We start from the raw sequence: 15,000 nt of genomic DNA, 5'->3' as shown, positions 1-15,000 counted from the left end.
ATTCTCTCTGTAGATCCTGTACTTGTGCACGGAGATTCTCATCCACAAAACGACTAATCATTTCTTTCTTTTCTGCCTGTACTCGCTCTAATTCCTGCAGTGCCTGTGTACACTTACTCTGCCAAACCGTAATATCTCTCTCATGATCTCTTGACATTCGCTCAAGAAGGGCGAATTCCCGAGTACGACTCTTTTCTAATGTGGAGAGACGTTCTTCCAGATATTGTATTTGTGTTTGAGCTGTATCTAATTCTTCTTGATGACTTTCTTTTTCGATATTTAATTGTGCCCATGCCTCTTTCTTTTCTTTTAACTCGGCTATAGTCTCCCGCTGCTGTTGTTCATGTTCCTTCTTCACAGTTTCTAATGTCTGTTGAAGTTCCTCCACATGTTTCTGCAGCTCCATCATCTTATTTTCTTTTTCAGTCACTAACGCCTCTGTTTCTTCTAATAAGGCATTACTTTTCGCTGCTAACGCCTCTGCCATTTCTTGTTTTTCTTTTTGTAATTGTCTTTCTTCTTGTATTTGTTGTAATTCTTCTTTTAATTGCTGTAACTCTTGTTGATCTTTTTGTAATTGCAGTACGGTATTATTATCTGCATTGGGGTTGGATCCACATTGATCAAGTTTCTGTATAGTTTGTTTAGCCACCAGAAGAATAGATTTACACCCGGAATTAAAGAGAACCACACTTTGTTTGAAATCTTCTAATTTAGTCTCTACACTTGTGGTGTCGGCGGGGGCACCTTTTCGCAGGTATTTGTCTACTTTCACTACTGCCCGGCGTATGTGTTGCTCAAATGTCTTTACGGCAGCATCTAATTCATTTTTAATAGAAGCAATCGTAATAGTACTTGTAGTGGTATTATTATCACTATTACTGTTGTTATTATTATTATTATTAGTAGTAGTAGTAGTATTAGTGGTAGTAGGAGTAGTGGAAGATTTTACTGCTGTTTCATTCATGAATGATTACACAATAACTTGTGCCTTGTGTAAATATACTCGTGTAGACGCTATCTATCTATCTATATATGTATATATATATATATATATATATATATATATATATATATATATATATATATATATATATATATATACGTTAAGGTACGATGGAAAATCAAAGAAAAAAAAGGGAGAGAATACAAACGGGAATGGGAAAGGAACAAAAACAGACACACAAAAAAGATAATAACGTGGAATATTAACTGCAATCACAAATATGCACGCAGAAGAATGAAGAATGAAAACAAAGAGTAAAAAAAAAAAGAAAAAGAAAAAAAAAGGTACAAAGATTGTAATGTGAAGATAAAAGAAAGAAAAAAAAAGCGTACACCTCATACAAATATATAAACAAATAAAATTTTTGTAAATGTATGTGGATAAGTGTTTTAATAATGTGGCTATAATGATATGTAATGATATGTGATGTGCCAATCTGCACATTTCTGCGTTATTGTCTATTAGTTCTAATTTTTCTTCCAATCCTTATATATATATATATATATATATATTTCTCTCTCACACTCCCATTTTCATTTCTTCCATATATCCCTTCTTCTATATCTCTCAAGAGGAATACAATAACAAAAGAAAAGAAAAAAACGGAAAAACAATAATAATAACAAATAATAATAATAATAATAATAATAATAATAATAAATAAATAAATAAATAAAATGTCTTTTCTCTTTTATTACCGGTCTGTATATTGTTCCTTTTCCTCCTCATTATTTATTTATTTATTTATTTATTCACACACACAATTTATGAGAAGAAGTATGGAGAGTCCAATACCACACTGAGATCGAGATCTCCCCGCTGTGGTGGGTCTGGCAGTAATAAACCGTGCCGGCGGAGATCCATAAAGTACGCCTCCTCCCACTGTTCCTTTAATTCCCACAAGGGATCATATTTACTATAAAGCGTAACAAACTGTTGTCGAAGGACTTTACTTAATACCGGTAAATCACATGCATAGGTCCAGTAACTATCATGTACAGCCATCATGGAAAGTCCAAGATTTTGCATTTCAATAGCCGTCATGGCAAGATGAGTGGCATCTAAAGAGTGAATTAAATTAGGGGCAATCGCTGTTAATTGTTTACGACTTGCCGCCGCAAATACATCACCGGGAATACGTGTACATCCATGAGCCGTAAATAACATAATTTCCTTCTTTACTTTATACGGTTGTCGAACCACTAAACCAAGTGGTGTAGTCCAGCAGAGAGCTGTTCGCAACTCCGCTGGTTGGGCTTCCCAAATCATATTCGTTACATCTGTAATCCAACGTCTACAGTTTTGAGTTTCTCGAAATGTCACTCCAAGTGATTCTAATACTTTTTCTCGTAAATAATCCGCCATCTCTCGCATATCTGTAGATGTCCATAATCCATGATTTTTATTTTGTTTAACCAATTCATCTAATATCTGTTCAGACATTCCATATCCTGTTACTCCATACACTTGAGTCATAATGGGTCGTTTAATGGTTTTTCGCTTAACATGATTGCAGTCTTGTCCTTTACCAGTTCCTAAACAACGTTGAGCCACCGGGTGATCTCTCTCTGCATCTGCGGTAATAGATCGCATCATTTCTTTTAATATTCCTGTATATGCATCTGCGGGTCTTTCACTTGGTACAAGATTTACTAATTGAGCCCCGAAGGCATCTCGACCAATTGCGGAATAATGTTGTAAACCATTATAACTTCCATCCACGGCAACGGGAAGACGTGAGAGAAAATTTTCAGCACCTTGTGAACATTTAAGGGCATCCGCTAACTCTTTACACGCCATTAGACACTGCATGGGTTCTGCAGCCTCTTGCCACCATTTATCACCAGAGAGAGGGGATTCCGCACTTCGTACAACATCTTCAATGTGTTCATTTACATAATGTACACGTTCATCAAAGGAAAGTTTACTCATTCCCATTTTATTAGCTAAATGAACTTTAAGCCAATATAATCCAATCGTTCCAAGAGGTTTAGGTTCTGCATATTCTAATAAGGCACGAAAAGGATCGGAACCGGTATGATTTAATCTACCTGGAAGTGGATACATACGACCACGGAAATCCATACTATTAGGAAAATAAATATGTGAAAACTGTACAAGTGAACGGGCTTGACGAAGAGCTTGTAAGTAATGAATACGATTACTACGAAGTTCTGATAAACTCTTCCAATCTTCATCTTGTTGTGTATCATACTCACGACGTTGTTGTAAATTATACACATCACATCCACTATCATCATCATTATCATAATCTCCACCATAACCATTATTATTATTACTATTATTATTATCATTATTATTATTATCATATGTAATTTCACCGCGACTCTTTGCGCAGTAATGTAATGGATAAAAACCAGGTCGAATTTTACCAAATCCATAACCTTCACGTACAATAGCCTCTTGTACATGTAACATATATTTACTAATACGCCAAGGTACACGAGAAATAGCATCTAATGCTTTCATCATTGGAGCTTGAGAAATAATCATAGCTTGATTTGTAGATCCCTTCACCGCAACAGAGGGAAGTACATTATAAACAGACTTTTCCTTTGTATCGGATTGATGTAACCATGAATTGTATGAAAGTTGTGGAGGAAATGCAACGCGTAAATCACGAATCTGTGTAGCCTCCACTTCAGACATACAAACAATAGAAAACTCTTCTTTACCAGTAACACTTACAAAACGTTCAAGAAGAGGACGTCCACCACCACCACCACCACTAATATTACTATTACTATTATTATTATTATTATTATTATTCCCACTAGTATTACTGGTATTACCACCAGTTCCACGCATAGAGAAATGTAAGAGTTGAATAACAAGAAATCCTACCGCTTTCGTAGAGGTTGGAGTGACTCCATATTCCTGTTCAAAGTATTCTAATGTTTTCACCATATTAATACTGTATTTTGTACGAATCGTTGTACGATCTCTTCCACTTAATTTTTTAAAAATAGTATTAAAACGGAATTGAAACCTTAAATCTTCTGTAATCTTTACAAGCATGTGAAATAAACCGCATGTCCGTGTACACCGTGAGGCGGTTGCACACACTTCTCGTAATACTAATGCCACTCGTGCATTGTGTAAAATATTCTGTTCAGTATCGTGAAAGGCACCTTGCATTTGTGATAAGACCGCCGCGAAGAATTCCGCCCGCACAGTTCCAGAGTCTCCTGGGGCTTGTACATATGCAAAGAGTTTCGCTAATGCATGTGCAGCCTTTTCTTCATTTTTAAAATGAGCCTCCATTGCCCTTTTCACAGCCCCGCGAACAGAGAGAGGAACATCTGTAGGTGTAATGATATCACCATATATATTTTGTAATAGATTTAAACACACCACACCACTTAAAATACAATCAAATATATACTTTGGCACATCCTCCAATACTGGAATATCTGTACGAACAATTGCCTCCCAATTATTAAACATTCGCACTAAATCATGTACCCATTCTGGTGCCCGTTCAAACACTTCACCATGTTGAGATTGTTGATGTTGTTGGGCATTATAATCTCCAAAGGCTTGAATGGAACTTCGCAGTACTTCCGGTGTTTCTGTTCCCCACGATGTTCGTTTATCGCCAAAACAAACCGCCCGACGTTCAACTTCTGCCACTACATCATCTAATAATGCCATTAATCGCTGAAGAGTGGTCTCATTACTTTCCTCTACAGACATTTGAACTAATCCCAATTGTTCTAAACGTTCAATCACATTTGTACGTGTGAGAAGATTTGCAGAAGTAGCATAACGCACATAAGAAACAAGAAAAGATGCAAATGGGGCTACAACTTCTACAGATGACATCTCTTCTACTAATTGATCCGCTTCTGCCTTAAAGTTTCGAAATACTCCACCCACTGCCGCCTCTGATGTTCGTTGATAATCTTGTTGAAATGAACGTATAAGTTTACGTAAAACACGTGCGGATTCTGACGCATTTCTACGAACCATAAGTGTTTTTTGTGTATAACTCATTACCTCAAATTTAAGATGTCCATCACATGCCATTTCCACATGTGAAGCCTCAAGAGATTTATTCGTCCATTGAGATCGTACTCCACTTACACGAACATCTTCATTAAAGACATCACCAAGAACTCGTTTCGTAATACTAAGATCTTGATTTTCCCCATGAGCCTCACGATTGGCAAGATCAATAAGATTCATCACGAGTTCAGACTTACTTGCCCCACTCACTGAACGAGTTCGTGCAAATGATTTTAACACATCCGTCTTACATGAGAAGAGATCATCACAGAGAACATCAATAGCGTAGAGTACACTCTCATTAGAGGAACTACTTGAAGAAGACATATCGGGAGTACTATATTCCTCTTCCATATCAACAGTGGGTGTGAACATATCATTCCCTATATCAATATCTCCTCCAGCACTATATACACTATTCACACCATTCTTTATACTGCTCTTTTCACTATCATGAGTGTTGTTGTTGTTGTTATGATTATCATTATGGTTATGGATCATATTGTTGTTGTTATTATTGTGAACTTGGCTGCTATGATGGATATCATCCATATTGAGAAAAGATCCCGATTCTTTTATTTCTTCTTCTTCTTCCTCATAAACATCTGGTTTTTTATTCTCTTTGTGTGAAGAAGTTATTTTCCCAGACCTTCGCGTTGATTTCTCTGTTGTTGTTGCTGCTGCTGCTGCTGCTGCTGTGCCTTTAAGTGCATCTGCGCCGCGGCGTGCCCAACGCTGAGCAACATTACTGTGAAGACTCAGCGTTCTCCATGAGAGACGCCGCATTAAAAAAAAAAAACAGAAGAAAAAAAAAGAAAATAATAAAAATATTTCTTTAATATTTTGTTATTATTATTATTATTTCAAGAGAAGAGAAAAAAGAGAGAAGAAGAAAAAAAAAGATGATGATGATGAGAGTGAAAAATAAAAAAAAAAACAAGATAACTAAACATATTCCACAGGATCTCTCTTTCTCTCTTTTATTATTATTATTAGAGAATAGTGAGATTAAGAAAGAAAGCCATAACAATATAACAGTGAATAATATAAACACATGTATTAAAATATTAAAATACAATAAAACTAAAAAATCACATATTATATATATATATATATATATATTTATGGTAAAGTATGTACATATTTCCAGAATCCCCTGATGTTCATTACATGGAAGAGAAAATAGAAAATGTAACATTCACAACAGGGTTAAGCCACGTCATAGTAGTAGGAAGTGGCAATTTGTGGTTTACAACACCATCTAATATATCTGTAAATGTCTGTAGCCAAACAACACTGGATAGATCACAGACTCTAGCTATACACATAATCTCTTTCTTATCTTCTTCTTCCTCTTCTTCTTTGTTTGTTGTTCTTCTTGTTGTTGCGATGGCTGATATTGATTTCTGTGTTGGTATATGCCATTCCAATTCTAACAACGGCGATGGTACTTCATTCTCTTCAGAGAGAGATAAGGTATATTTTTCTATATATATCTCATCTTCTCTGTTAAGAATGTGTGAAGGGATTTGATTAATCTTTGGTGGGATAAGTACAGCAAAGCAGAGACCATTAGAGAAACCTCGTGCACTATATACAGAGAAGAATATCACCGTATTTGCTAATGTAGAAATATCAAGAGATATATTTGGATGTTGATGTGGTTTCTGTGTAATTGTAGTTGTGTGAATAACACCTGTTACCCCAATACGCCAGCGAAGATGATAATATACACAAGATCCATTCCACTGCAGTACACAACGGGTCTCATCCATATATACAAGACGTGGACATCCAATAAGATCCACAATAATATCACGATTCTGTGGAATATTAATAGACATTCGCAACCCTCTATAAAGATTATTATTATTATTATTATTATTATTATTATTATTATTATTATTATTATTATTTTCTTCTTCTTTAGGTGTATTCACTTCTTCTTCTTCTTGTTGTTGTTGTTGATTGGGGATTGAGGATAAGGAGGATGTTAGTGATAGTCTTTGATCTTGTTTATGCTGTACATTAGATGTAATTCTGAGAAGGAGATGCGGCCAAAGTGTTCCCATCTTCTCTGATTCCAACGGGAATGTACACACCGCCGTACTCTTCTCCGTTATTCCCGCATTACTCCACAAACACAATAACGCATCTGACCAGGCCACCAGTCCAACACGCAGAGATCCACAAACACACAAACATGGAAAATGTGAATGAGATGCATCTCCTGCAAACCAGGTATGATGTGAAGATAACGTCCAGAGAGTGTTTTTCTCAGCGGGAAGAGAAAATTGTAAAGATACATTAGATTGAGTGGATAAATGGGGAACTTTAGGCTCTATAAAGAGCAAACCCTTCTCCCCTTCACTCCTGTATTTTCTTATACTGTTATTATTATTATTATTATTATTATTATTATTATTATTAATATAAACATCCTTCTCAAGATCACAACTAATGTTCATGGAGGCAATCATCTCTATAAGCATCTCATCACTAATATCATATGGAGTGACAACATAAATACGTTTCCCCTGCACTTCCACACTTTCACTTATTGTGATAATATACGGTGTTGCTGGTAAGAGACCATCAATCGTAATAGAAGGAGTAGGGCACATCACACAGTCTTTAAATGTACCCACACTCAATTCCTTTGCTGCTGATTGAATCTGCACAAACATACCAGAATTGTGATGATCTTCATTAAATTCCATATGAACATTATTAGACCATGAAAGAGTAATGGAAGTAGGAAGAAGTGCCGTTACTTTTAAATCTACAATGCAGGAATCTCTCTTTCTTCGATTTACACAAACTTCTAAAGGTTCAGAAATACTCCATGGAATAAGAACTGCAGGTATGGATTGAAATATCTCTTCATCCATTCCATGAGGAACCAGAGTATTACTATTAATATTAATATTATTATCATCATTAATAGTAATATCACCATAATCTTTCTCTTGTACTTTGATATACAATGTCATCATCATAACTTCCTCTTCTTCTTCCTCTTCACCATTATTACCATTTTGTATAGTTTTCACTCTTGGCATCACAGTATCTACTCCAGTCTGCAGTGAAACTATCAGATCCTTTTCTTCTGTATATAATGGGATTTCAATCTCATACATCTTCTTAACAACAGCAGTACCACTATTATTACTACTACTACTACTACTATTACTCCTCTTATGACTACAATCACTATTATTATTATTATTATTATTATTATTATTATTATTATTATTATTATCACTAATATCATCATTACTAATACATAGTAGGAATATCACAACTTCCTTCACATCCATGTAAAGTAATCGAAGCGCATTAACAAAAGATTCCATAATATGAATCTTCACATCATCCCCAGTGCGAGTTACCAGAGCCTGCACTTTACAATCTAACACCGTAAGCGGTGGTGGGGCTGGCAATATAAATATGGGTGATATTTCACGAATAATAAAAGGACCACAAAACTCCACACGTGTTAGTCTATTTGAATCTATTCTCATAGAAAGTGTATTTTGACTACTCTTCTCTCCATTTGACTTTATATCCACCAACTCTGGTAGGTGTGAAACTCCATTCACAATAACTTCCAAGAAAGCCCCATCCCGTACAGCTGCACAGGTCCACAGTAATAAAATACTCTTTTCTTCTTCTTGTTGTTGTTGAGTATTATCCATATCTTTATGTAAACAACAACGAAGATCTGTTATTGCATAAAGTATAGTCGCGGCACTACACACCCACTGTGTAGGAGAGATCAAACAATGTTGATATAAACTTACAATGATAGGATGGCCTTCCTGCACTTCAGCATAACTAGGTATAATTTTCCTCTTGACAGCTCCACTATGGTAATTATTCATCTCTACATGTAAAGAAGATATTGCAATAGAGAGAAATTGAGTTTCTCTTGTGTTTTCCGGAAGTTCCACACTTAAGAGAAGTGACATCATGTTTGAATAGAGAATAACGGCATCTGGTAAAGGCGGAGGAGGAGGTGTATAGAAGTTTATACTTAATTCATCCAATCCATTTTCAGTTCGTACCGTAGCCGTATAGTTTGAACAGGGAATTAAATGATTCAATTCCAATTCCAGTGAACCATTATTATTATTATTATTATTATTATTATTACCAGACAAGATTACTTTTCGAATACACACAACTTGAGAAGATTCATCATTATCATTTTCTCCATTGTTAGTATGATTACTTCTATAGTTGTGTATATATAGAAACACCGTAAAAGAAAATGATTTCCCTTCCCATGTAAGTTTAGCACTTGTAGGTTTCACAGAGGTACAATGCATGCGGGTAATAACTTCAAATGGACCAATCTTCCTTGTATAGATAGCATCTAAAGAGGATATCATCAACCATGAGGTGTTATCCATTATAGTTATTCCTGTTTTTAATGGTTTTATTATCATTTCAAATGAAATATTTACAGGAATTTCTGCAGAACCATCCGCACTCACGTGTGTTACTATAGATTTTATTCCCGTCTGTTCATCCACTCGTTCATACCCTTTCCCCAGAGTACACATTGGAGTATTAATAGAGATAATAGGAATAATGAGTACTTGTATAAAGTTTAAATATCGAGTCTCGACAATACCTGTGAATATTGGATAAGATAATACGATATCCAAATCATTTATAGATGGAATCACCGCATCCACATGTAATGAATTATCTTCTGGTGAGATACAAGTAACAAAATATAATTCCATTACAGTAAAAGAATTCTTCTCACTATCTTCACTTATCATTTTATGACGATGACGTTGATTGAAGGTTCCAATCTCTAAGCAATACACCGTACAGGGGTTTAAATCATTTATCATACAACTAGTTAAGGAATGATCTATCATCATTGTATTTTCCTTCTCTGAAAGTAATTGTTTAGAAGAGTCTTCTTTTTCTTCTTCTTTATTATTATTATTATTAACCCAAGATAATGGATACCACATTAATCGTATATCTTCTAATAAACCATTCCATTCAACTTTAACACTTGTATGAGTAATGGAAGTAATACGAATCGTATCTACAGGAGAACGAGGAGTTGTAAAGGTTACCCCATCACATATCAAAAGATCCTTTGCAGAGATCCACTTTACACTAGAAGAAAGACCCAAGGCAAGATGAACCACACAATATGTAGTTTCAGATTGTAAATATCTAAATAAATGTAAATAAGTAAAAAAGAGAGATTCCTCTACTATTGGAATAGATAAAATCCGTTGTATATGCATCTCTTTCGTAAAGGCATTAACTATAAAAAGTACCAAATAACGACTCTTTACCTCTTTAAGAATATGAATATGATGTATAGAAGGAAGAGAGATCTCCGCTCTACTATACTCAACTCTCGTAATAGCGATGGTTGTTGAGATGGGTCTATCAAAACGCATAGAGATAGGAAGTGTAGATGTTAACAGAGATGCTAAACTTGAAACAGGTGCAGTATGAATAAGAAAGTTTGTCCATCGTAAATCTACAGTAGAATTAATAAAATAACTATTAGGACGTGATCGCTCCCATTGATCCCACCATGCGGCTTCTTTCTTATGAAGGAAAAAATTCAATGGATAGGATGCTTCTACTTCTTCTTCTTCTAATAATAATAAGGAATTAGGGAATCTATTGGGAACATCTAAACTACCAATTTCCAATTCCCCATAATGAGCAACTACGCAAATAGAAAGTAATAATTCACGTTGAGGTGCTTCTCGTAGTTTACGCAATAATTTCATATTACTTCCCCTCCTTTCATTATTATAATTATTATTATTATAATCATAATCATTCTTCAACCATGAATATTTATTTTTCATACGTAAATTATTTTCTCCATAATGACTAATAGATATCATTCGATGTTCCGGATGGAGTATCGTATTCGCAACTACTTGGAGACTTTCCCACCATATACGTTCCGGTAATGGATGTTTTTTAAATAGTTTAAATGATCGAATAGGTATAATTTCATATTGACGCTTTTCAATCGCATAAGTAAAGATTAACATTTGCATACCAATAGTTTTCTCATTCATCACATTTTCTCCTTCTTCTTCTTCTTCTTCTTCTTCTATATCTCTTCTCTTATCTTCAGAGAGTGGAGTAGCTATATAAACAGGTGTTTCTGTGTTTACTGAAAGTGGACCCAATTCTAAATACATACCAGATGTCCCTCTTGTTGAATTACATTTATACAATAATACTGTAAATGGCTTTCCAAACGGTTCTGATGTCGTCATTTGCTGTATAGGATCATCATCCTCATCATTATCCTCATCCTCATCATTATCACTATGTTTATTATTATTATTATTATTATTATTATTATTACTATTATTGTGATTGGTCATCACAAATAAAGCAGTATTCATATGTGAAGTACGGCGAATCGTTTGAAGTGTATTTTGTATCAATCGATCAAAAGATACGCGTGAAGGGACATGTCGACCATTTTTAGGTTTATCACAAATAGCATAAAATATTTTACCTTGTGTAAGTTTACATAAATCCATCAATACATGTGTAGTTTTGGTAAATTCAGATGTTACCAAAGAAAACACAGGAACTCGAAAAAACGCCAATTGATGTTGAATAGAATTAATAGATAAATCCTCCACACTACATAAATCTAAAGGAGGAAAGAATAATACAATAGGACGACCTTCTTTACCTTTATAATTTCCTTGTATATAATGACGTAATTCCTCATGTCTCCAATATCCAATCACCATTGCGGCCTGTTCCCACATCTCTTGTATGGCTTGTTGAAGTCCACGTAAACGTCGACGTCCTCGCATCTTAACAGCGTGGTTGGTTTGTTTCCACCACTTTAAGGCTTCATTAGCCTGACAGGGAGGAACTACAATTTCACCCGCAAGAGAGGCAAATACATAATCATTTAAAGAGAGATGATCTAATAACCATCGTAACTCTTCCATAGATTGAGATCCATCACCACTACCACAAGCGTGAAGGATAATAACCCATAATGGGGACTCAAGTTCATTAGAATTTCCACATGATGATAATAATAGATTGTTTATACTACTATTCTCATGCGTAGTATTGTTATTATTATTATCATCATTATGTAAAGTAATACTTCTTACACGAAGTCCAACTTCAAGAAGACTAGAATTGGATGACATTTCTCTATTCTTTTCTATATGCACCCTACTCTCTACTTGAAGTTTACTCGATGGCTCAAAGAGGGCTGCATTCGAGGAAGTATAAAGATTCTCTCTATGTGAAGAGAGACACTGTAGTAAATCCGCCACAAGATGTTCATCCCCAATCCAATGACTCTCAGAGATAAGACGACAAAGTGTATCTAATTTAAGAGTAAATCCCATGTGAAATAATATGTGAGAAACAACATGTTGGGAACTGTGTAAATTCTGTGACATCTCTTGAAATTCATGAATCCATAAAGGATCTAATATACAATCGGATGAACAAAATACTTTATGACGTCGAAATCGAAATAACTTTATACAACAAAATTTAGGAGGAAGTTCTTGTGGTATCGCCAGAAAAGTAGATGTGGATGTGGATTCATCTCCAGGAGCCACCAATACGAAATAAGAAGATGGAAATGTCTTCATTAATGCATTCATAATAGAATGTAATTGATCGTGTGGTGGTAATTGTGGTGGGATGAGAGGTGAAGTAATTGTGATATCCGCAAAGGTCACAACAATGAGTAGTGGAGGATCTGCATAGTTATAAGGTACAAGAGCATGACCAGATGATGAGGATCTTGCATAAAATTTGTAGAGACCGTCTATCATTAAAAATAAAACCACTACTACTATCGCGTAGTAAAAGGAATATATAAATATATAAATAAATAAATAATTGTGGTAAGTAAGAAAAACAAAAAAGATAATATTTACCTCTATACTCACTTGACTGTTTACTGACCTCACCTCTTATTGTAGTATATATTACTGTAAACAATGAGGAGTTTCAGTAATCTTTTTTTTTTCTTCTTTTTTTTTGCTTTGTTTTTATTAATATACACAAGAGCAAGAGACTAGATAGAACTCCCCCACCTCCTTATCTTTCTCTCACACTATTTCTTTTCGTTTTTATTAGTGTGTAGAAATAATAAAAAAAAAAGAAAAAGAAAACAAAATCACAGAGAGAGAGAGAGAGAAAGAGAAAGAAACAAATGAAAATGAAAGAAAAAAAAAAATGACGCCTGAAGTATTCTTTCCTCCACAATGTGCACATTCACAATACTACATTTCCCCCCCCCCTTTTTTTTTTTCTCTTTCTCTTTTTCTTTTTAGTTTTAAGACCCATCGTACAAAAAAAAAAAAAGAAGAAAAAAAAAAAAGGATATGCAAACCACATTCACGAACAGAGAAATCAAAATGCGGACACCCACCCCCACCCCTACATCTCCCCTTCCCCAACAATAACAACAATACACACTTTCTTTCTCTTTCTCTCTTTATATATTTCTTTCTACTCCGCTCTTGTCGGCGGTGGGCGGGTGATGAGAGCCATGAGTTGCCTGTACCGTATTCTTCCCTTCTCGTCTGGCCGCGCCCCCTGCAGCAACGCCCGGGCCCCATTTTCCCCCAACACCCGCTCCGCCGTCTCGCGCAGGTCCGCCAGCGCCACCGTCCCCGTCCCGTCCACATCCAACAAGGCACACAACTGCCCAACGAGAAGATACAAACGGGCCCGCATCGCAATGCCAATCGCATCCGCCTCCAGAGCCGCAAACGCAGGACTACTCTGCAGTGCGGGAAAGGCAGCGCGTACGGCAGCCACATACACCACCAGTCGCACCTCCGCAGGTTCCTTCTCCTTCTTCTGTAAAGTCTCACTATCACTATTATTATTATTATTATTATTATTATTATTATTATTATTATTATTATTATTATCTTTCTTAACAGTTTCCGTATCTTCCGTCTCCGCACCGAGAAGGGCATGGACGAGTCGCAGTAGTGCCTCTCGCCGAAGAGTGTCCTGCGGGTCCATGACAATTAAGTCTGTGCTTTCAAACACACGGAAAAGTGCCTCCGGTAGAATTGCCTCCAACACCACCATTAAACACCGCTGCACATGACGATCTCCCCGTACAAACGGTAGACATAAAGCGGAATAAACAAGATCAAACTGTTCAGAGGGGGTTTTACGAAAATCATGCAGGGTTGTTTCCACCACAGCTGCAATAATATCCATAGCGGCATCGGAATTGGAGTCTTGACCTTCTTCCTTCTTCTCCAATGTGTTCACCACTCTTCCAGTTCCACATACAGATAACAGATCTAAACAAGCATCTAAAAGCCGTTCATTATGAAGTGTCGCATCCCGCTGCGCTTTCTCCATGATACGCTGATACTGATCCACTGCAGAATCTTTACCAGTTCCTTTTCCATTACCATCACGACGAGCAAATGGATTCCAGAAAAAGCGTCTGGAACAGACATAACTGTTGCTGCCTATACTACTACTTCTGCTGCTGCTGCTGCTACCAACAATAATACTACTACTACAACCACTACTGCTACCAATAACACCACACTCAGAAGTGAGAGACGGCGAATGCGTTAGGCGAAATGGAAAAGAGGAACGGCGACAAACTTCTCCCACACGACGACGCCAGTAGCTAACTACCGCAAATACCATGTTTAAAGAACAACAGAAAAAAAAAAAACAATGTTCGTATTTGTATTTTAGTATTCCTAGAGTAATTTCTCCAGTTTTTCTCTTCCTTGATTTTCTACCCTTTCTTCTCCTTTGGTTTCCCTTGACCCCTTCCAAAAACCAACAATAAAAAAGAATAGAAAAAAAATATATACATGAATCTCCAAATATACCAGGAACACAAATTGCTTTACAGATAGAAAGCAAAATAATAATAATAATAATAATAATAATAATAATAATAATAATAATAA

The 15,000-nt window shown here is 35.8% G+C and overlaps 4 protein-coding genes across 4 annotated transcripts in view; all 4 read right to left on the bottom strand.

The window, feature by feature from the left end:
• The window catches only part of TM35_000151440 (uncharacterized protein), a gene marked incomplete at both ends in the record, with an annotated part of 2,556 nt that extends 1,589 nt beyond the window's left edge, over positions 1-967 (bottom strand). Inside the window, one exon of the mRNA XM_029025796.1 lies at positions 1-967. This exon is cut by the window's left edge and continues 1,589 nt beyond it. Within this exon, the coding sequence (XP_028882779.1) occupies positions 1-967 (967 nt within the window).
• An 804-nt stretch (positions 968-1,771) lies between these two features.
• Positions 1,772-5,821, bottom strand: TM35_000151430 (putative mitochondrial DNA-directed RNA polymerase; the record flags this gene model as incomplete). Its single annotated transcript, XM_029025795.1, has 1 exon — positions 1,772-5,821. One exon carries the CDS (start codon positions 5,819-5,821, stop codon positions 1,772-1,774), a length of 4,050 nt encoding a protein of 1,349 aa, XP_028882778.1.
• Positions 5,822-6,201: 380 nt separating this feature from the next.
• TM35_000151420 (uncharacterized protein) lies at positions 6,202-12,870 on the bottom strand (the record flags this gene model as incomplete). Its single annotated transcript, XM_029025794.1, has 1 exon — positions 6,202-12,870. The coding sequence occupies one exon, from the start codon at positions 12,868-12,870 to the stop codon at positions 6,202-6,204; it is 6,669 nt and encodes a 2,222-aa protein (XP_028882777.1).
• Positions 12,871-13,552: 682 nt separating this feature from the next.
• TM35_000151410 (uncharacterized protein) lies at positions 13,553-14,728 on the bottom strand (the record flags this gene model as incomplete). Its single annotated transcript, XM_029025793.1, has 1 exon — positions 13,553-14,728. The coding sequence occupies one exon, from the start codon at positions 14,726-14,728 to the stop codon at positions 13,553-13,555; it is 1,176 nt and encodes a 391-aa protein (XP_028882776.1).
• Between the last annotated feature and the right edge of the window lie 272 nt (positions 14,729-15,000).

Source organism: Trypanosoma theileri (assembly GCF_002087225.1).
Source record: "Trypanosoma theileri isolate Edinburgh chromosome Unknown TM35_Tth_15_V1, whole genome shotgun sequence".
NCBI lineage: Eukaryota > Euglenozoa > Kinetoplastea > Trypanosomatida > Trypanosomatidae > Trypanosoma > Trypanosoma theileri.
Note: the sequence above shows the minus strand (reverse complement) of the source record. Positions and strands in the feature narration are given on the sequence as shown.